The sequence below is a fragment of the Chroicocephalus ridibundus genome, chromosome 9, assembly GCF_963924245.1.
Source record: "Chroicocephalus ridibundus chromosome 9, bChrRid1.1, whole genome shotgun sequence".
NCBI classification, from domain to species: Eukaryota; Metazoa; Chordata; class Aves; order Charadriiformes; family Laridae; genus Chroicocephalus; species Chroicocephalus ridibundus.
This window is the reverse complement of record NC_086292.1, coordinates 36,277,557-36,299,374: the sequence shown is the minus strand read 5'-3', so window position 1 is coordinate 36,299,374 and position 21,818 is coordinate 36,277,557. Positions and strand designations below refer to the sequence as shown.

General features: G+C 56.1%; 1 protein-coding gene across 3 annotated transcripts; it reads right to left on the bottom strand.

Annotated features, from left to right (window-relative positions):
* Positions 1-273: 273 nt before the first annotated feature.
* Positions 274-18,033, bottom strand: ONECUT1 (one cut homeobox 1). Of its 3 annotated transcripts, none has more exons than XM_063347287.1 (2): positions 16,575-18,030; positions 274-1,898 (listed from the first exon to the last, which is right to left on the bottom strand). In XM_063347287.1, the coding sequence occupies exons 1-2, from the start codon at positions 17,653-17,655 to the stop codon at positions 1,606-1,608; spliced, it is 1,374 nt and encodes a 457-aa protein (XP_063203357.1). In that variant the 5' UTR covers positions 17,656-18,030; the 3' UTR covers positions 274-1,605. The 3 variants fall into 3 exon arrangements, with proteins under 3 accessions (XP_063203357.1, XP_063203358.1, XP_063203359.1); XM_063347288.1 differs by lacking the exon at positions 274-1,898 and adding an exon at positions 14,957-15,863 and having other exon boundaries at positions 16,575-18,033; XM_063347289.1 differs by lacking the exon at positions 274-1,898 and adding an exon at positions 14,957-15,620.
* Positions 18,034-21,818: the final 3,785 nt, after the last annotated feature.

The following is a 21,818-nucleotide window of genomic DNA, read 5'->3' as shown; positions in this document are numbered from 1 at the left end:
ACAGCTCAGCCTGCAACACACAGGTACGACGCCACAAAACACCAGGCTGTATCGGTGTCATGGGATTTTTGCTATTGACTTCAGAGGCCCCACGATTCGGCCTGCCAAAAGCTCTACCGGTGCTCCCGTTGGAGCCCTTCCCACCAACTTTAACTGATGTTGTACCACTATTTTCAATAGGAAAAGACCGCCAGCCTTCAAAGCTATCGCTATTCCTTTGCCTAGTAAAGTCAATAGGTAAAAAAAAAAAAAAAAAAAAAAAAAAAAGCCCGCTAATGTCAATGAGTATTGATCAGACGCTGAGCCCTGTGGTCTTACGTTTCGCAGTTCTTCTCATTTTTGCATACGAGGAGCCCGAGGTCTGCTGTTTGCGGGCTAGGTGGCAGAGCTGAGCTGTAGCGACACAGCGCGGGGCTTGCGAAGGGCGCTCGCTGCCCAACGCGCTTCCCGCAAGGCCGGCCTGGCAGAGCCCACCGAGGGGCTGCCCGCACCACGCTGTCGCACACGCGCCTCTAACAGTGTGTATCCCCCTTTTTTTTTTTTTTTTTCTTTTTTTCCCTTTGCTCCCGTTGAAGTCAGCGACAAAAAGGCTGGCTGACTTCAAGGGAAGCAGCATCCCATCGTCAGTACCTGTGCTCCGGCGGGGGCTGCCATCTCCTCCGATGACATTCTTTCTTGCCAATCATGGAAAGAAACAATAATGTGGTTTTACTAATTGCAAATAACAGTCTTGATTACAAGTTTTATGTGTCATACAGTTAGATTAGTTTATACCTATAACTCTACATAGTATTTTGTGTAAAAATAGCTTTGGAATATTAAAATCATTGCAATAAAATACCTGCAATATAATTATTAAATGTGTTCTTTGGTAGCTAGTCGATTTTTTTTTTTTAATGGATGGAATAGTTTTCCTTTTTTTAAATCTGAACATTCCTTAACAAACAAAGAGAATGCACTGGTTTAGGTACCATTCAAAATTTCTTTGCCTGGTTTGAACTTGTTTCCAGCCGTTGCACCGGTTAAGTTCAAACCATGAAACAGCAAAAAATCACACTACCGTTCAAATGAATTCAGACGACTCCACGCTTTGTCGGTCGTGCCATGGCACAACCCTCTCTGAAGACCAGCCCTGACTAAGTCCCTAACCACCAGCGTGTACGCAGTACGGATACACCATACACCTTCGTGGCAATTGCTGTGGAAATGAAGAGCCATGTCTGAAGAGATGTCTGTTCAATGACAAGAAATCACTATGCTCCAAACCACTAAACAGCCAAGTACGGTGAAGATGATCATGGGCGAAGGTGTAAGACCAGTGGTCTGTTTCTCTTCTCTTTGCCTTCCGTTTCATCCCCTCCATTTCGCTTTCTTCTTCCTCTCTGTTTTTTTGCAAGTCGTCGTCCTACTAAAGTGTGTGTCTTAGAACAAAGTCATAATGCAGGTGAAATAAGTCTTTGGTTTCTTTGGACTTATAAATAACATTTTTTTCAAATAGTTCTAAGTATAAACCTGCTATCTTGAGGTCCTGGTCTGTCTTTATTTATTTATTTATTTATTTATTTTTAAAGCTTTTCCACCGAGGTTTAGTTTGTGGTTATTCCTTCATGCTTTGGTACAAGTGCTTGATGAAGAAGATGAGTTGCCTGAATTGGAGCTGCCCTCGTCTTGCCACTTATCCAGACTCCTCCTCCGTGCATTCATGAAAAAGTTGCTGACGGTGCTCAGCTCCAACCCGAGCTGCTGGGAAATGGTGATTTGTAATTCTTTGGACGGACGCTTATTTTCCTTGAATATTGCATGTAGAGTTCGACGCTGGACATCCGTGAAGACCAACCGAGGCTTTTTGGGTGTATTCCCTCTATCCTTCCCGTGCTCTTGTTCTTTCCTCTTGCACGCTGCAAGAAAGGGGAGGAGGGTTAGAGAGGGCTGGCAGAGGAGCGCGCAGGCACGCGATACAGGACAAACGAGGGGAAAAGGACCGTTTGTGTCAGCCTCCAAATCTGGAGAGGATGTGTGACATCGAATTTTCTGACTTGTTATAAACTATAAAAACTATGAGGAATACAAGTTAGAAAATACTTTTGTTGTTAGCCGTTAAAACTCAGCAAATGCTATTATTGAGACCTCGCGTTTTGATAACACACATTGGCGCTGGGAATTTAAGTCTGTAATATCCATATGAGGTAGAGCAGAAATTCACTGAGCGCTAAAGTTAACCTTGCCCACCTTTTTTACCTTCATTATTTATTGTCAATCCACTTCTGTAGCTTTTCATTGGCTGAGAAATAAGGAACCAGGATGCTACTACAGTCTTATGGGACAGATGATTATGTATTCTGAACAAAATTAACCATGTTTTGACATGAAGAACAATGGTATAGTGAATCTTCCTTATAGAATTTCACCTTAATTCATTTATCATCCCTTCTTTCCCTTCCTGAACATTATTTTGCTCTACATTATTAAAGGGTGCTTGCAATTTGAAATCTGCCTTGCAGATCACCTGCCAGGCAGGATCCGGCAGGGCTGGAAGAGCGGCTCCCGGATCCCCCTGCCAGCCCTTGACTGTCTGCCAGCTCATCTTGTCAGCATTTCGCTAGGATAAAAGGTTTCCTTGGGAGGACAGATTGCTCAGTCTCACTTTCAAGAGTCTGAAGTTGTCCGTTTCCCCCTTTTTTCTCTAACATTGTCCTTTAATACTGATTTAGAGATGTATTTCTGAAGGTAATATGGATGGTCTGTCTCTGTGCCCGTCTAGTCCCGGTTTCTGTGGAGATCAGTGCTGATTATATGAAGAATTTTGTGCAGTGTCTCCACCTATTCCACAGTTATTGGAATGAAAACAGCAAATTACTTTACAAAGGTCCTTCCTACATCTTTTATTGCTACCGAGAGCCAGCCTTGGCATGAGAGTTTAATTGCTTGAGGGAGGTATAAAAATAGTCATCCACCTTTTGTACCCAGAGAAACAGCAACTGCGCAGATCAGATAGCAAGATCCAGGAGATGCAAAGGCACCTTCTGGTGGCCCAGGCAGGCAGGGACCGAGACACCGGCACCTCAGCCCCTTCTGAGGAGAAGCTTTTGAAGAGCTCCATAACAACATATATTCCAGCTATACATTCTTTCATGAGCAATGACACATCGATCAAATGGACTGGGATGCCAAACTCGTATCTTCTGCAGTTATTTTTATCTGAAAACCTTTGAAGAGTGCTTTGAAGTTACATCCTGACCTCTAAAACACCGTGGAGCTTCTGGGCTGGAAAACAGGTTTCCTCATGCAAGTGAGCCCCTGCTGAAGTCAAGCTCCTGAATTCACTGCAGGAATCAGTGCCCATTGAAATAATTCTGCATCCTCATTGAAAGTTAGCACTGATAACTGAAGGGTTAAAAATAGTTTTGCAAAAATAGTCTGTTATTTACTGACAAATATTAGGAGTGAGAAGCAAAGAAGATAGGAATGGCATCTCAATCCTTTATACACCTCTAACCTTCAGAAGCTGCTGTGAAAGCCGCCACAGAAGCTCGGCTCTGTAACAGCCTCAGCCTCCAGCTCTGCCTCTGCCCCTGCCAATGGGCTCATGCAGAAAAGGAGACAAACCAAACTCAGGTAATTTTTGCCGTGCCTAACACTTCATTTCTGCTTATGCTGCTTTACACCTGCCTTTTTCTAAGACTACGCAAACTCCAGCTTTCACCCAGATACTCTGCCCAGATCATTGTTTGTCACAAAATCCAAACTACACAACTACCGTGATCCGAGTCAGCTCTGTGCGGTGCTTCGGCGGGAATCGTCACATCACAAATGGCAGCCACAGCAGCAGATACAAAACTAGTTCAATTAGTGGTGTAAAGCTCTGGGCTTTCAATCACAAACTATTCACTGAAATTATACAGAATACCAAAAACCCAACCATCTGTTGTGAAACTAACTTGCTTAACACGTTGTCTTCCTGAGCTCATGCCCATCTCCTGAAACGTAATACTCCTGAATAATTATTTCCCTAGAAAATGTCCCAAGAGTTACAACATACCTTGTTCCTCAGCTTCGGTTGTATCAGAGACCTCATAATTACTGCTAGTAACATCACAGAGGTGAGGAAAAAGCGCTCACTGCTGAGGAGAAAAAATAAATCCTACCCAGTCTATGATACAAATAAGGCAATATTAGTATTTTGCAAATAAAACTTAATTTCAGTCAAGCCCATCAGAAAGTGAGCGTTGAGGTTCCCACGGGCTCCCTGGAGAAGCCGGGAGCCATCCCTTCCTCCTGCAAACCAGCGTGGACTTTATCTTTTAACAAACTCTCACGCAGGATTGTGGGTTTCCTAAGGACGGGGGAAGAGGTGAAGAGATGCTCTGGTGTAGCCTAGGAAATAAGACACATCTTCACATCCAAGTTCCACTTCGAGTTGAGGACTAATGATGCATTGGTTCAGAGAGAGTGGGATAGTGACTCGGTTGCGATTTGGGACCTTAACTGAGACACGAAGACCCACGCGCCACAGGCTCAGTCCTTGTTGGCCACGGCACCGCCCCAAGAGGTGAAACCGGGGCAGGCACTGGCCCTGGCAGCCCAGCCCAGCCCAGTTTGGACTCTGGATCCTCCTGGAGCCCGCTTGCCTGCCGAGCAGCACCCTGGCCTCGTCTCTGCCCAGCATTGCTTGCAGAGCCTTCTTCCACCTGGGGGAGACTGGGAACACCATCAAAATCCAGATCGTTTTCAGGCAGTGTGAAAGTTGTTTCCCTGTCGGCTGTATTGCCGTTAGCGTTTGCCAGAGGTAGATTAAGGGGAAAAACTTTCCAATATGTTTAATTGTTCAAAGAGCCCGTGCAGACAGTACTGCCAGCCCTCAGGCTGTGAGCAGCAAGGGTGGATACCACCTCTCATCGTCTGCCTCATCCAGACTCAGGAATATTAATAGCACTTAAAAATAAATAATGGTGATAATGAAAAACCGTAATAGGGTTTCCTTACGATCGTTTTCCCTGCACTGGAGCCCATCAATTTTAATAATAAATTGTAGCTTCCAGCTTGCCAGAGAACAAATGCATGCCACGGGATAAAACCTGCTCCAACATGAGAGTCTATCCAGAGCAGGCACAGAGCCCGGCCAGCTCGCGCTGACAAACCGGGGCCGTCCAGCCCGGTGACAGCAGCCGGCGCTCAGCCCAGGTCCCTCTCAAAGCGCCAACTCCTGCTTGGGCCAGCTCCTCCTCTAACGCTAGCAAGGGTGTCCATGGAACCAGAGACACCTACTGAAACCCTTGTCTGGAAAAAACACCAGAGTCTGTATTCAAGACTGTTTATCATACACCTTCATCTGGATTTTACTTTATGTAGCAGAAGATAATAAAAGTAATGTGCACTGCTGTCCTTCATAGAATCGTAGAACTGTCTAGGTTGGAAGGAACCTTTCAGATCATCACATCCAACCGTCAACCTAACAAACTACCAAAACCACCACTAAACCATGTCCCTCAGCACCACGTCTACCCGTCTTTTAAATACCTCCAGGGATGGTGACTCAACCGCTTCCCTGGACAGACTGTTACAATGCTTAATAACCCTTTCAGTGTAAAAATTTCCCCTAATATCCAGACTAAACCTTCCCTGGTCCAACTTAAGTCTGTTTCCTCTTGTCCTATCGCCTGTTACTTGGGAGAAGAGACTGACCCCCACCTGGCTACAGCCTCCTTTCAGGGAGCTGTAGAGAGCGAGAAGGTCTCCCCTCGGCCTCCTTTTCTCCAGGCTGAACACCCCCAGCTCCCTCAGCTGCAGTTCATGAGACTTGTGCTCCAGACCCCTCACCAGCTCTGTTGCCCTTCTCTGGACCCGCTCCAGCACCTCAATGTCTTTCTTGTGGTGAGGGGCCCAAAGCTGGACACAGCAGTTGAGGTGGGGCCTCACCAGTGCCGAGTACAGGGGGACGGTCTCTGCCCTAGTCCTGCTGGCCACACTGTTCCTGATACAGGCCAGGATGCTGTTGGCCTTCTTGGCCACCTGGGCACACTGCTGGCTCGTATTCATTTGGCTGTTGACCAACACCCCCAGGTCCTTTTCTGCTGGGCATCTCTCCAGCCACTCTGCCCCAAGCTCGTGCCCCTGCCTGTCAGTGCTGTAAGCCGCCCCTCTCCCATGGCAATGAAGCTGAATTTGGGTGCTTTGTGGGGTGCTGCGCTCCCCCAAGGCACAAGAGGTTGCGTGGCACCCACACCTGCACGCACGCTACCCGCCCCACGCTGCCCGCCGCAGACAGCCGTGCTCTTTGTCTCCGGGCTGCCCCAGCTGAGCCATGCTCCTTGTGATGCCTTTTGAAAAAAGGCCTTAAGAAAGTCTAGTTAAGGAAAAAGCAAAGCAGAGGATAAAGAAAGAGTCGCTCTGACTCTGGCAACACACGTGCAGATATGACAATGTAATATTATCAGTGCCAGAAAGAGCCTTATAAATCCACTGCTGAACTCTGGCCTCTTCCAGTTACTTCCATCTTCCTCTGCCCTGAGCAACAGATATTTTTGACACTTGCAATTCTCCTGATACAGTCCATCAATCTATTTTTGTCTCCCTTTGTTCCTTCTAAGTTGCCCGAGGGATTTGGCCGAGTTAACTTGCCAAACCTTGTAAGGTCTGAGGCCCGGTTGCCTGTGCGTGGTGGAGATCCGGGGGTCTCACCGCTGCAGCTCCACCATCCGTTGCCGCTCCCCTGCGGCTCCCGGCTGTGTGCAGCTCGGCGGGATCAGTCCTGCTCTGCTGGAGGTGCGAGCAGGATCCTGTCGCCTACAAAAACGCACTAATTGCCTCTTTAGGTTGAGATGGCAAAGTAGATATTGTGCCCACCTGTGATGTGAACTACACTGTTCTCTCAGTCTAAAAGTCAAGATTACAGTAAGCTCAGGTGTTAACCCTGACGCTTCAACTAGTCTTTCATCCCTAGAGGGTGGATTTCTTTTTAAAACCTAAGGAAAAAAAACCCTGATTACCATAAATCAATTTTCAGGAGCACTTGGTGCGTACACGTGTGCCCAGCTGCATCTGCCAAACACAAATTTCCCTTTCTGAAAACCAGAAGCAAAGAATGAAACCAGTAATACTCTCGATAAACCTGCTTTCTGCTGGTTTGTTTCAGGCACATAACAAAATACCACCACAAGCGGTGGTACGCCCGCACGGGAGAACAACAACGGAAAATCCTGCTTGGGCAAACCCCTCCCCAAGCCCAGTGGCTAGTGGTGAGGGCAGAGGACCACTCCCACTGCGAGAGGCATGGCTCAGCTGGTGGCCCACCACATTGCCATCACTAAGCACGCGCCCTCAGACACAGCATGGAAAAGTGGCAGATGCTGACGAAGGAGAAGGTGGATTTAGGGGGTTTCCGACCTGGCATCCAGAGTGCCATGTCCTTACATGAACACCGATAGGCTGAGGCAGCGGCCACCGCTCCAAAGGGTCACACCACACACCAGCTGCCAGCAGCGGGTCCCACAGCGCCAGGACAGGCACACACAATGGCCATGACCAAGTTTTTGACCATAAAAAGTGGCTGGAAAGGGAGGAGGGACCATTACAGCTCCTCTTGGAAGGGAAGTGCACAGTCCCACCAGTGCCTTGGCATGAGTCTCCTCATGCCATGGAGGAGGAAGCCAAGGCACAGTGGGTCTCCACTTACAGGGAGCCCTTTTTCCCTCTGTTTGTACCCAGAACGGGTCCGGACCAGCAACGAGGACACACACATACACAATAATGTCTCCAGTTATGCCGAATTCAGAGCCTGGTTGACGTGGAGAGGAGACCATGTGCTGTCCACCAGTGATGGGATATGGGGCCTTTCACCCTGAGGTGACAGGTCATGTTTCCAGCTCTGGACCAGGTCACTGCTGACCACAAGCCATTATTACTTGATAGCCATCGAGTGCTCTGTACAAGATGAGGTGGTGGTCTTGGTTCAGCTGCCCACAAACAGGTTCACACCACGCTAATTACCATCACATTGGACACATTATTTGACACCAATTAGTGCCGTGGCTGGAAGGTTGAGCCGAACACTACGGACAGAAGGAGTCTGTAGGAACCCGTTTTGTAGCTGAAATGTTTTGGGGAACAAAGAGGATTGGGGATTTCTCACGACTGTGGACTTGACTACGTCTTGCACGTTCTGGTTGCTTCACATCAGAAGTAAACTCAACACTGAGCTCTGGGGCCTTCACCATCATCCACACTGGACTGGTTTAGTTTTGAGGACTGTGTCACCCTTACTATTGATGAGCATTATATTTGCTTCAGACAGGTAGGAGGAAAAACAACTGCTTGATGCTTCTCTCAAAGAGTCCAATGCGAGATTCCCAGAAAGCAATGGGGAGTTCACAAGCCAACACAAGCAGTCACCCCAAGAAACAATACAGCCCAGCTCAAAGAAATGCCAACAAAAGGCCCGCTTTTCTGCATGTGATATAGGAGAGATAAGGAGACATATTTTAGACTGACTTGAGAGAGTTCTTAAAAGTTTTGTGATCATCTTTTTCCCCTCCTCTTGCAAAGCCTAGTCTTTTAGCTATCCCAACCTCATGTGTACAGGACACGCCTTAGAGACATAAAAAACCTTTTTAGAATTCTCTCTGTACCTTCTGTACAGAGAGTACAGTATCTTCTAATCTCTACTGTGTCAGGTCTATAAAGGCTGGGACTTGCCTCAGCTACACTCTGAACTGCGCCCACTGAGACCCTGGAAATCTCTTTCTAAAGCATCTGCTTCTCGTTTTGAAACATCACAAAATAGACAATAACATTTTTAGAGAGTGAAAACTCTTCACTGGTACAAGCTAGAGAATATGCTGGAGGCTATTGCTCTGAAGGAGGTCTACCTTTGGGTGGAAACAGGAGCAGGATTTCCATAGGAGGTTGAAACCGCTTAAGGACTTTGGCCATCAGAGATAGTCCTAATCGCACCGGCTACAACAGCCCAGTGGAAGCAAGTAGCCAAAAGCTTATGGTAAATTCATGGTGATGATAATATATAATAAAGTGTGATAAGCTCCATCGTTATCATGTGAATAACACCTCTGGAGTGTGCAGAGAGACACACGGATGACAGATCTTTCCTAATTATCAAAAACTTCATATTTGGCAGAATATGACAATGAGATAAGGGGCCTATAAGACACATGCTACCTGAGGGCAGACTTCACCAGGGGAACTAAAAGCAAGCAAATCTGTTTGGCCTGGACAAACAGCCGCAGCCATGGTGCCATTCACTCTGATACATCACATTTGGTGGTCCCCTGCGCTGCCCTATCCTCCTTGGCACTGTCCTGGAGCCTTCAAAGGTGCCTGGTAGACGGGATCCCTCTGGAAAGGTGCTGCATGAGACAAAGCCTCTGCACATCAGGGCAGCTCGTAGCCGTACGCTCCTGCTGTAGCAGGCAGCAGACATCATTGATGCTGGGAACAGCGTTCCTGAAAGTTTTAACCCACCGTAGGATAAGGCCATTCACGTGTCAGTGGCGAAAGCCTACATGGATGACACAGTCCATAGGCTGCTCCCCAAAACTTCCCCTTTTCAAGAGAAGAGAGAAGGGGCTGCGCTGAAATGCCTGAACCCACACTAAATTACTTCTCATTACTCCTGGCGTCATTCGGCATTTTGCACTTGTCTCTGTGGTGATTTGTATTCACGCTTATTTAGAGCGCAGGTGCACACACCTACTCAGGGATCGTTTGATCTGTATCTTATTTCTCTGCCATCAAGCCCAGGCAATGCTCCTCTTTTCTTGTTTCATAACATGAAAAGAGATACAAATATGTTCCTATATGGGAAGCTCACCGAATGACATTAGCCTGCCAACATATAGATCCCAGCTGAGACTGAACGGCAAACACCTCGCTCCTGTGCACTGTATTAAAACAAGTGACCTTAATTTGCTGCCCCTGGAATAATAAAGTGAATCTGACTAAGGAGCGCTGACTCAACAGTTTGGGATTCTGGGGTTTACACAAACTTCCAGCGTTGATGGATCTGTAACCACTGGAGTGAGCTGACATCACCACTACTGAATATGGTGCAAAGAGGATCAATCAGGGGAAAGCACCCGATTTTCCTGCGATATCATTTAAAGTAAATGTTAAATTTCTGTAGCGGGCTCTTTAGTTAACCATATTACTGTGACAAATATTTCTTTGTCTAGCATAAGTAATTAGAATTTAATCACTTTAACTGCATCTTAATTACCCCAAATGAATTGAAAGGACATTTAATAGCAAAGATTAAATTGCCTTAATGAACGATTTTTGCGACTACATCAATATTTTAACCGTGTTAGCCCTTCCCGCCCGCCCGCCCCCTCCCCCCCCGCAGCGGCGCAGGCAGCCCCCGGCCCCTGGGTGGCGCGCGCTCCTCACCGCTTGCCCGCGGAGGCGGGGGCTCGGGGTGCGTAACGTCCGCGCTGCTCCGCACTGTACCGCACCGCTCCGCTCCCCTCCACGCCGCCCAGACGGGGAGCACGGTCCACGCCACGCCACTCCGCTCCTCTCCGCGCCGCTCCTCAGCCCGCGCCGCACCGCACCGCACCGCACCGCACCGCACCGCACCGCACCGCACCGCACCGCACCGCACCGCACCGCACCGCACCGCACCGCACCCGGGGAGCGGTGGCCCCCCCGCACCGCCCCGCTCCGCTCCCTCTTCGCCTGCTCCAACTTTTAAGCCCTCGGCCAATTCCGACAGTATCCTCAGAACAGCGAGATACGTCTCAAATGAAGGAGAAATACGGCAGTGATGACGTAAAGAAGCTCCTCCGTTTTGGGGGGGGGGGGGGGGCATGACTACAGCAGCGTGGCAGCCTGCCGCTGCGGCGGGGGGAAGCTGCGCACCTGCGGGCAATCGGCCCGCGCTAATTGCGCCGCTGGTGCGTAACTTCTTACCGACAGGTCTGGGACGCGCGTAGCAGCGTACGCGGCATTGCTGCGCTTTCACGGTGTCTGGAACCTTAGGGCGGGCTCAGCGCGGCAGCTTCCGCACCCCGGTGGCTACTGGGGAGCCCCCGTGTCACGCGATTTAATGCTTTGGGCTATTTGAAGCGGCAGAATTTATACGGGTCCGCCAGAAGGTGCCGGCACATGCCACGGCCGGCGTCACACCCTCCGCGGCAGCGTGCCCTGCTGCTTGCGCGCCTGCGGAACAGCAATCCATCGCGGTTTAATTGCCGTGTGGGCTGTACAGAAAATGTTACCGCTGAGACTTCCTATCGCCCTAAAATGGGAAAAAATCAAAACGACTGTTGAGCTAATAAATTGTTCCTATAAATTACTCTTTCAGCATCATAAAACTGACTTCCTCTTCAGCGAAGCGGCTCAAGCACGCGGCGTCCCCGAAGAACGTCAGGAAGCATCGGGCGCTTCTCTGTCAGCGTGTGATTTATCCAGATAGATAGGTTTGAAATGCGGATCTGCATTTATCGATGCGATTATGGAAGTACCCAACACGATGCCGTGCCGGGTCCCCGCTCAGTCCTCAGGAAAAACTCCCCTCGGTGCCCGGAGTCTTCAGGGTGAAGTCACCAGCGCTTCACCGAGCGCTTCAGAGCCCCCCCAGGTCTCCCTCGAAAAGAACTCGTTCCTTGTGTGGAGGTTACGGGGACAGGGAAAGGCTGCCCGAGGTTCGCATGAGGTGGGGTCTGATGCCGGTACAGGCACCCACGTATTCCTGCCACCCATCCCCACACCGGATCCCGCCGCCGCAGCCCCGCAGCCCAACGAGCCGAATCGCCGGCTGCCGTTATCCGTAACCGGTGCGGCGCTGCTCCCCACCGGAGCTGGCGGCCGGTGGGGCAAACCCCTGCGGCCGGGCTCCGTGCGGCCTCGGCCCCGGCCCCGAAACGGGAGGGCCGGCTTCGCCGCGGCGGGGCCGGCAGCGGGAGCGGGGCCGGGCCGGGAGGGGGCCGGGCCGTACCGGCGGTCGCTGTCCGCGGTGCTGAAGCCGTTCCGGGCCGCGCCGCCCGCCGCCGCCCCTCGGTTCCCGGGGTACCGGCAGACGGAGGCAGCCCGGGCACTGGCGCAGGGCACCCCGCCAGGATGCACCCCGGACCGGGGGAGCCGCCGCCGCTGCCCGGTGCAAGCGAGGTGCCCGGGCCGGCGGCGCCGTTTCCCGCCCGCCGGCGGTCAGTAGATGGCGCAGAGGCCCCGGGAACCGAGGGGTGCGGGCGGCTCGGTGGGCCTGGACGGTGGGGGCGGGAAGAGGCGGCGGGGCAGGCCGGCATCGCCCCCGCAGCCCGGCCGTGCAGCCCCTCCCGGAGAGGTCCCGGCCGTGCCCGCCGGCGGGAGCGGCCCCGTTTTGAGGCTATTTCATCCAAACGGCAGTGGGGGTGGGAGCGGGGCACGGCCACGCGGCGCGTAATTAAACAAACAAATGAACAAACAAGCACGGGCCGAGCCGTGCTACGGGGGCGGGAGCTCGGCGGGGACGGGCCGGCCCGGTGCGGAGGAACGCGGCGAGGCCCCGCTCCTCCTCCTCGCGCTGGGCAAACATTAACGAAGGGCAAACGCGGCTGTGTGCGAGCGGCTGTAAATCAATCCCGCCGCAAGGACACGGCCGGCAAACAAGCCCCGTTCCCAGCGCCCGCCCGGCCGCGCACCGGGCGCTACGGCCGGGCACGATTGCCCCAGGGGCGGGCTGGGGGCTGCTCTCCCGCCCGCCGGTCCCACCGGGCCGGCGCACCTCGCCTCGGCCCCAGCACCGTGCCGGCAACCGCGGAGCGGCCGCTGTCACCGCCCGCGGTGCGCGGGGCCGGGCCCCCGCTCGTCCCCGCGGCGTCGGGGCGGCGCGCAGGGCGCGGGGGGGCAGCGCCTTTCCCTCGGGCTGTCGGCCGTGAAGCCCCCGGTCGATGCCCTCCGCCTCCCCGATGCAAATGCGTTTATGCAAAGTCCCCGCCGAGTAAATATTAAACGGGCCCTAATGAGGCAACCGGGGCCGGGGCGGCCCCGACCTTCCCCGGCGCACGCTGGGGCGGGCGGCGGAGCGAGAGGGGCAACCGGCGTTCATTAGAATTCATATTTAATGTGGAAAACGCTCTGATTACCGTATCGATTTCTTTACAGTTAATTTGGCGAGAATGTCTCGCCGGCTTCCCAAGGCTTCACCTTAGCCGGGATTCACATCGGGAGGGAGAAAGAAGAAGAGGGGACAAAAAGAGATGCAACTATGAAAAATAACGGTCAGGCGGCAGGGAAATACCCAGCAGTTCTGGATGGACGGGCCACCCCCAACCGCCCCGCCGTTTCCCCACCTTTCCCGCTCCCCTCGCCCGGCTCCCGCCGCCCCGGGACGGTCTCGGGAATCCCGACGGGGAATCCCCACCGGGGAGCCACCGCGAAGGGGCCCCTCCGGGAGGACCTAGCTCAGAGGCTGCACCCTCCTGCAGCAGATCCAGAGGGACTCCTGGGGTCCCTTGTACCCCCACCTCTCCCCGTCCAGGAACGTTTCTTTGCCCCGTGTCTCCCTCGGGCGCTTCCCTCCCGCCCCGGCGGGGCCGGCAACCGGCCGTCAGGCAGAGGCGCTTCTAATAACAAACGGCTCGAAGCAGAATATTTTTTTCCTGAACAAGAAGAGTCGTTTTTTGCCTTATTTAGCCTCTCCTGTTTCCCCCCCCACACACACATATGCAAATGACCTGAAATAAATTCACCCTTAAATCAAATCCCGGCCGGCTGCAGAAGGGCTGTACATTTTCTTTGAATTGTGTTTGTTTTTTCGGTATCCCTTCGCTGCCCTTCCAAATGTCAGTGAAGGCAGGGGGAGGGAGGGAAGACTAACGGAGAAACGTCCAGATAGATAAATATTCAGTGACAGAGGGGGAGAGAGAGGGGGACAGACAAAGGAAAAGAGAACAGAGAGGAGAAGGAAGATGGGATGAATAAGATGGAGGCTGGAAGAGGTCAGCTTTGCAATTAGCAGTTCTGCTTACATTTCAAGAGACAGCTCAGGAAGTGTCAAGACCTCAATCCTGCTTCCATGTAACTACCAATTTTTCCTCTATTTGCCGGAGCTTCTGTAATCTGGGGGGTAGGAATCCCCCAGGGACGGCTGGAAGGGGCAAATACTCGAGATAAAGTGCCGGGCAAGAGCGTGAGGCCTAAAATAAGCCATCTCCATCCCTCTCCCCCCATACCCGCCCCCCTCCTGCCCCCCGGCCGCTGCCTGCAGGGAATCAGAAAGGGAAGAAATGAAGGCAGCGAGGGCTCCGCTCTGGGTATTTATCTGACTGATAATTCTCTAAACGCCCGGGAGTGAGTTATAATTTGGACGCGAAATTTAATTTGCGTCGGCCGGGGTAATTTATGGTATTTTGAATTGACGTTCGCACGTCAATACCAATCGGGGCGGATTCTTACCGCTTAGGCGGATCACCGCGCGTTCCAAACCCGCGCAAAACAAGACCGATGGGCTCACAGCGGACTGCCACCCTGGCCGCGCGGGGCGGGCAGCGCGCGCGCGGAGGGGCGCGCTGCCTGCGCGGGGCGTGGCGGGGCGTGGAAGGGCGTGGCGGGAGGGGGGGGCTCGCCTCCATTGGCTGGGACGCGGCGCTATGCAAATGACCACGTGCTGCGGACGCCCCGGCGGGACGGGCAGCGGCGGGCGAAGCCCCGCCGGACCCCGGCGCTGCCCGCAGCGTCCCGGCTGCGGGGGGACAGGGGGACACGGTCGGGCAGCCCCCCGCGAGCCCCGGGGCCGCGGGCCCAGTTTCGCCCCGTTTCTGTAAGGTGCTACCTTCCATGTTTCATCGGAAAGGGAAGGCGGAATGATGAGGCTTTGTCTCTCTAACGGGATTACCGGGATCCGTTTATGCGAGGTGGCTGGAGGAAGGGGCGGTTTGGGGGCAAGAAGCGAACAATGGGGTCTCTGCGGGGCCGGCAGCTGGGCAGAGCGCTGCCGTGCCCCTGCGGAGCTGCCGCTTCCCGCCCGGCCGGCCCCGCAGCCGGGGCTGGCGGAGCTTCCCGGCCGGCAGCGCCAGGGAGGGGATGCCAGCGGACTCCGAAGCGAGGGGTTGTTTCCAGTATCGATCTATGCAAATGAGCGGAGATTCAGGTCGACCGAATTGTCGTAAAAATACGCTCCAAATCGAAGAAAGTTCGCCTTAGCGATCGTTACGGGGATATTGGAAACACAAACTCCATCCTCCTCGCGTGGGGAGCACCAGCAAGACGAGGGTTTTCTCCTGGTGGGGTGGTTGTTGAGGAAGGGAAGGCGGAAAGGGCATTTTCTGAGAGCTCAGACCTTTGAAACTGACTCCGCAGCAGTGGAAGCCAAAGAGCGCAACGTCCTCCACCGGCGTGCACCGCAGGGCCGGCGACAGCGGGGAGGGAGATCCTGCCGCGGGCCCTCCCTACCACCGCTTTAGGCTTCCGAAACGAGGAGGTCGGCTGAAACCAAGCAAGGAGCACGGTGGCGGCCCAGCCGGGTCCCCGCACGGTCGGGAAGCCGTTCCCAATTCCCACCGTCGCGGTAGTCGAAAGCGCAGGACCGTTTGTGCACTCGAAAGGCGAAAGATTTGGCCCTTCCCTTATTTTTGCCTGTGAAACGGATCAGTGACCCCGGCTCCAACTCGGATTGACTGTCTCGCGTTCTCCTGGGACAAATTAATGGAGACCTATCACTTAATTAACAAACCCTCACTCGCGGCATATTAAACCCGGGCTCTGCGCTGGGAGCGCAGGCTGGCGGGTTCGGGGAGGCGGCGGCGGAGAACGGGGACCGAACGGGACGGCGACCTCCGAGCAGACAATACCGGAGCCGCCACACGGACTGCGCCTCTCCTGCAGAGGCATCCACGCGAAATTCCAACTCCACGGCCTAACGATTATTACAACCGCTAAAAACAAACAAACAAACAAACAAACACACAAAAAAAACCCGAAGCAATTACAACCAGTTAAAAACAAAATTAAAATCTAACGATTTTAGCCAACAGCATTTCTCAGCCACCACTCATACGCCGGGGGTTTTGTGGGGAAACCCTCCCACCCTCCCCCCCAGTGTCCCAGAACACCTAACCCACCCCAAGCGGGACGCGGAGCTAACACCGGCCCCGAGCACCGCCGGGGGCCGCGACCGTCCCCGGGGCCGCCTCCGCCAGCACAAAGCAAACGCACCGATTCCTCTCGGTGTATTACCGGAGCTTCCCCCGCAACCCCTCCGTAGACCGTACCGGGCCGTACCGGTCCCGGCCGTGCGGTGCGCGGGGACCCGCGCACCGCACGGCCGGGACCGGTACGGCCTGGTACGGCCCGGTGCCCCCCCCGCCCGGGATAACGGGGAAAACCGGGTCGCCGCAGTGCGCAGACCGAGCCCCCCGGCTCGGCTTTGTCTGGCAGCCGGGAGCGCGGACGGTGCCGGTGCGCGGAGCCGGGAGAAGAGAGAAACGGAGCGGCGGAGAGGGGGGTGTGTGTAGAGCGGGGGGAACCGGGGCTGCTCTTCAGGGGCAGGCAGGGACCGGGGCGGCCTGCCCAGGCTCGGGGTGGTGGTGGTGGGGGGTTGGTCCCAGCCCCGCCGCCGTGCCCCGACCGCCCCGCGGCGGGCTCACCTGCCAGCCGCAGAGCAGACATCCGCTGAAATTCCGGCTCCTGGAGCCACTTCCACATCCTGCGGAAGGTCTCCCGGCCGGATTTGAGCTTGCTCCAGGGCTTGGGGTTCCTCAGCAGGTCTGAGAGGGTCCCTTGAGAACGGCACAGCACCCTCTGGGCGAAGATAGCCTGGGGGATGCTGTACCGCTTGAGCTCGGTGGTGATCCTCTGAGCTACTTCTTTGGTATTGATTTCTTCCATTTGCCCTGAATTACTTCCACTGTTGACCTGCGAACCAGTTACGGAAGGGTTTTGCTCCCTGGCAGAGCCCAGGATCTGCCCGTGGCTCTGGGCGTTCAAGTGGGCATGGGGGTGGTGTGGGATCCCGTTGATAGGCACCATGCCAGCGGAGGTGGGGGTGAGGTGTTGGTCGCCATGCCTGGCTAACATGGCAGGGTGGTGGGCTTCAAATCCGTTTGGGGTGAGCATTTTCTCGGCGGGCATGGTGGCACTGGGGTGAGCGTAGTGGGGCAGCCCTTGCTGGGAGTTGTGGATGCTCCCCAGGCCAGATCCGGACAACGGAGAGAGGCTTTGCCCCATGCCGGTAACATCCTTATGGTAGGGGGTGTAGAGATTGTTCATAGACGCCAGACCCCTCTCGTCCCGCATGAGCGTGAAGCTGCCGCTCACGTTGCCCGGTATCCGCTGGTGGGGGTGGTGGTGGTGGTGATGGTGGTGGTGGTGGTGAGGGAACTTGTCCGAGACCGTCGAGATGGGAGGTAGAGGCTGCAGAGGGGTTAACGTGGTGTAGGTACTGCTCATGCTCATGCCGGGGGGTGTCTCGCAGGCCATGGTCATGGTGGGGTGCAGGGGGCCCGTCAGCGCGTGGTCGGGCGGCCGGTGGTGGTGGTGGTAGTCGCCGCCGTCGAGGATGGACGCCATGCCCATGGAGCGCGGGTGGGCAGGCAGGTGGCTGCCGCGGTGGGCCACCGCGCTCCGGTGGTGGGGGCTGCCGCTCATCAGGTCGGCGGCGGCGGGCACCGGCTCATGGCTCACCCCGTGCAGATCGCCGATGTTCTCCATCGCCAGCTGCGCGTTCATCCTCGGCCGTGCGGGCGGCTGGACCGCACATCTATCTGGTGGGCGGCGGGGCGTCCCGGAGCTCTTCGCGGCGGCCGCGGGCCGGTTCCTCCCGCGGGCGGGCGCTGCGGGCTGGTGGCGGTGCTGCCGGGCTGGTGGCTTTTCCCTTTCTTTTTTTTTTTTTTTGGTTATTTATTAATTTGGGGCTTTTTTTTTTGTTGGTTTTGGTTTTTTTTTTTTTTGTTTTTTTTTTTTTTTTTCCCCCTGTTGTGGGATGACGCCGTCGGGTCGGTTCTAGGGCCCCCGCTCCCTCAGGCCAGGCTCCGCGGCCGCGGCGGGTGTCTGCCCGCGTCCCTCGCCATCGCTGGCCATGGCTCTCTCTGCGCTGCGCCGCCGGCCACCGCTCCGCCGCTGCAGCGCCGCCGCCGCCGCCGCCGCCGCGCATGCGCCCGCGCCCCGCCCCGCGCCGACACGCCCCCCGTGACGTCACCGCCCCTATTAAGGAGGCCGGCCCCGCGCGGCGGCATCCAGAGCTGGCTGTGCCGCGCGGCCCCGCGCTGCCGCCCCGGGCCCTAGTGCCCCCCCCTCCCTCCGCCCCGCGCCTTCTCTCGCCCCGGGCCCTAGTGCTCCCTCCCGGGCCCTAGCGCCTCCCGCCCCGCCGGGCACAAAGGGCCGCCCCCCCCCCCCCCCCCCGCCCGCCTCTTCCGCACCCCGCCTCCGCCGGGCGGCTCCCGGGTATCAGGGCCGCCCGCCCCGCCCCGCCCCTTCGGTGACTCCGCGTTTTCCGTGAGCGCGGAGCCTCCTCGCCCTCACTTCACCGGGAGCTTCCGGGGGGTGGGGTGGTGGGGGTGTGTGTGTGAGACCGCCCTGCCCCGGGGCGCCCACGGGCCGTGTCCCCCCCGCCATGTCCCGCAGCCGCCGGACCGGTCTTCGCTCCCCCGTCGCTGCCCTACCGGGAAACTTCCCGTTACCCGGCCGGGAGCCCCACAGCGCTGCCTCCCGGGCCCAGCCGGGTCTCCCCTCCGCCTTAGCCCTCGCCCCCCTCCCCGTCGCTGCCATCCCACCGGCTGCAAGCGGGTCATGCAATGAGCTCCCCCCCCCCCATTCCCGCCCCCACCGGGGACACCGAGCGGTGCAAGGCGAGCATATGCCCCGAGGCCCCCAGCAGCCGGACATGCCGCTGGTTTTGTTTTATTATTTTTTTTCCCCAAAAGAAAGAAAAGGAGGAGGAGGAGAAAGAAAAAGCGAGTCCACCCGCCAGCCCCGCTCGTTAGCTAAGGTGCCTTTATGCTGGAAGAAAGGGCAGATGTGCCTATTGTTCGCCCATTAACAATAACGAACCACGCCGGGCAGAGTGCAGCGTGTGCGCGGCGCCGAGCGGCGGGAGGGACGGGGCGGGCCGAGGCGCGCCGCGGGAGAGCGGCGGGGCCGCACGCCGGGAGCACCGGCACAAAGGCCGCCCCGGCCCCCCCCGCTCCGCCGTCGGGGCCCGCGGGAGCTGCCGGGCACCCCGCCGAGCCGCCTGGCCCCGGCGAGACCAGCAAGCGGATCCCCGCCGCGGTGGGACTCACGGCGGCAGAGCCCCCCTTTTCCACGGGCTCCACCTGCCCCGGCCGAGCCGCCGCCGGCGGGGTGCAAAGCCAGGGCACACCGGCTCGGCGTGATCCGTGCAGGGGGCTGTAACGGGGTGCCGTCACCTTCTCCCTGCCAAAAGCTCCGAGTTCCCTTCCCCGGTTGACAGCCGGGGGTTCCGCTGCCATCGGGCCACCAGCCCGGCGAGGGAACAGGGATTGGGGCCAGTCCCAGGGCGGGAGTCACGCCGGGAGTGAGCTGGAATCGAAGCCTGGGGTTATTTCCCTCGGAGCTATTGCCCCAACTCTACGGCCGAGGCTTGCGGAGGTTCCCCTCGCTGCCCCGGAGCCCACACCGGCTCCTCTCCCCGCGCTTTGGTCCCGAAGCACCGCCCGATCCCGCGAACGGGGGTCGCGGAGGGGCCTCGTCGAGGAGCCCCGCCGCCGGAGCCGGGCCTGGCCCCGCTCCTGCCCTGCCCGCCCCCGCCACAAGCCCTGCGGGGACGAGGTGTCCTCCCCCCGTGAGGTGCGGGCGTGGGGACCGTGCCCGCCGCCCCGCAGGCGCCCGCGGCCAGCCCCGGAGGTGAGCGGGCGGCACCCGCCACCTCTCGCCCACGCACCCCGGTGTGTCGCGGTCCTCCGTGGGGTGCTCACGGGGGGACCGTGCCCTGGGAGCCCGGCCTGGGGGATGCTGTCCGGGCCGTGGCCGTTGTGCGTGTGTACAGCCCGTGCGTGTGCGTGTGTGTGCGGTCCGTGAGCTAAAACCTGCGCCGGCCGCCGGGCAGGCTCGCAGGAAACTTCAAAAATCTCGACAACTACCTGCTAAACATGTTGCGTGTACGGCCCTGGAAGCGAGTATCATGAGATTATTTTTTTTCCCTGTAAATTAATAATTTCCACGGCGGGTTTATTTATTTCCTGCAATTAAAACACGCACACATATTTGCAAGAATTCAGCGCCGTTGGATCACGCCTCCGAAGGCACCCGCTACTCACCTCCGTTCATTTTCTCTGGGTGCAGGAAGCTCCTCCGTATTTTATTTTGTGCTAAAAATTACATACAGACCCCGCACAGTTCCTACCTCTCCAGTCACTCCCCCGTCCCTAAACGCTTCCACATCGCTCTGATTTTTTGTGATGTTAACGTTAACAGTGTCTCCGTTTCTTAGAGCGAGGCATAGATAAGGAAAGGTGTATCTGCGAAAGAAGAACAAATAGACTCGAAACCTAATTAACGAAATGTTTAGGATAAAATAAAACAAAATTATCGAGAGCATCTCGAGGCCAAAGTGAACGGCTGTGATTGTTTCCCAGGCCAACGCGAGGTGATGTCACGAATCTAATCGAAACGTCGTCAGCTTCTTCGTTATCAATATCTGTCTGCAATTTACAGTTTAATTAAAAATATTTCATCTCCACGCGTTTGGCGATCAGTTACCGAAGCAAACATCACAGCGAATCTAAGTTACTCCCTCAAGTTTACAGGAAATTACGGCATCAAATTTTTCTTCAAAAAAGGACCGTAAAACCGACCCCAAACAAATTGGGGAGCCCCGCGACACGCCGGCCTCTCTCGGGGCTCCATTTCTAACCTTAGAAAAGGGCGGCCGTGGATTCGCACCCACCTCCTCCCAGCCCTACAAGCACTTTTTCCTTTTAAAAATATTTTTCCCCGTTACTCTTGGGGGGGGGTGTGTGGATCCCCGCGACCAAACGGCCCTGGCGTGCAAAAGCCGCCGGTGCGGAGGACCGCGCAAGAGACCGCCGGTGCCGCCGTTCCCCGACGGCACTCGGGCCCGGCTCGGCCGCGGGGTGCCCCGGGACCCCCCGGCGGGCTCACAGGGGCCCTGGGCCGGCAAGGCGAGGCCGCCACATCGCCCCGGCTCCCGGCCGTCGAGGGGGCCCGGCCGCGGGCTCCCCCCGGTGCGATTCCCCCCGCGGAGCCTCCCGCCCCGCCGGCGGAGGGGGGAGCGCCGGAGAGAGATCATTTCGGTGCGCTAATCAATTACTGCTTGTGCAGTCAAGTACCATATATTTAACAGAATAATCGTTACCGCCCTTAAGTCTTTATTTGATCAGCAGATACTCGGAGCGGACTTAAAACGCAACTTTGCTTGTTTGAATTGCGTTGCGTGTGTGTGCTTTTTAAATCCGAGATAATGACACCATGAAACGGCCGTAATCTCCCGCCTGACGCCACCAAACACCGACCGGACACCGGGGCCCTCCCGGACGGGGCGGCCCGGCCCGGGCCAGCGGTCGCCAAACACCGGAGCGGACCGGACAGAGGTTTTTTTTTAAAAAATGTTTATTATTATTTTTACTTATTTTTTTTTACTACATTTTTTATTATTTTTTTAATTGCGAGTGTGCGTGCTGCCGCCGCCCGCGTCCTGCCATCTCTGCGCGGCTCTCCGCGCCTCCTGCGCGGTGACAGCTTGCGGCACCCGGGTCCCCTCGTACGGGGGAGCGTGTCAAAGGTGACGCTCGAAGGCTCCCAAAGCCAACAGCTGCCGGGGGGGATTAACTTTTTCCAGACTTTCCCCTGTCGAGCTTCTTGGAAACTTGCTCGGTGACAAAAACACATACATCTGTCGGGGGCAGGCGGAGAAA

Coding starts and splice junctions, on each gene's coding strand:
- ONECUT1 (XM_063347287.1), bottom strand. CDS start 17,655: ATGAACGCGCAGCTGGCGATGGAGAACATCGGCGATCTGCACGGGGTG. Junction 1,899..16,574: donor GTCTGCTCTGCGGCTGGCAG/GTGAGCCCGCCG, acceptor CCTTTCTTGCAG/CGTGCAAGAGGAAAGAACAA.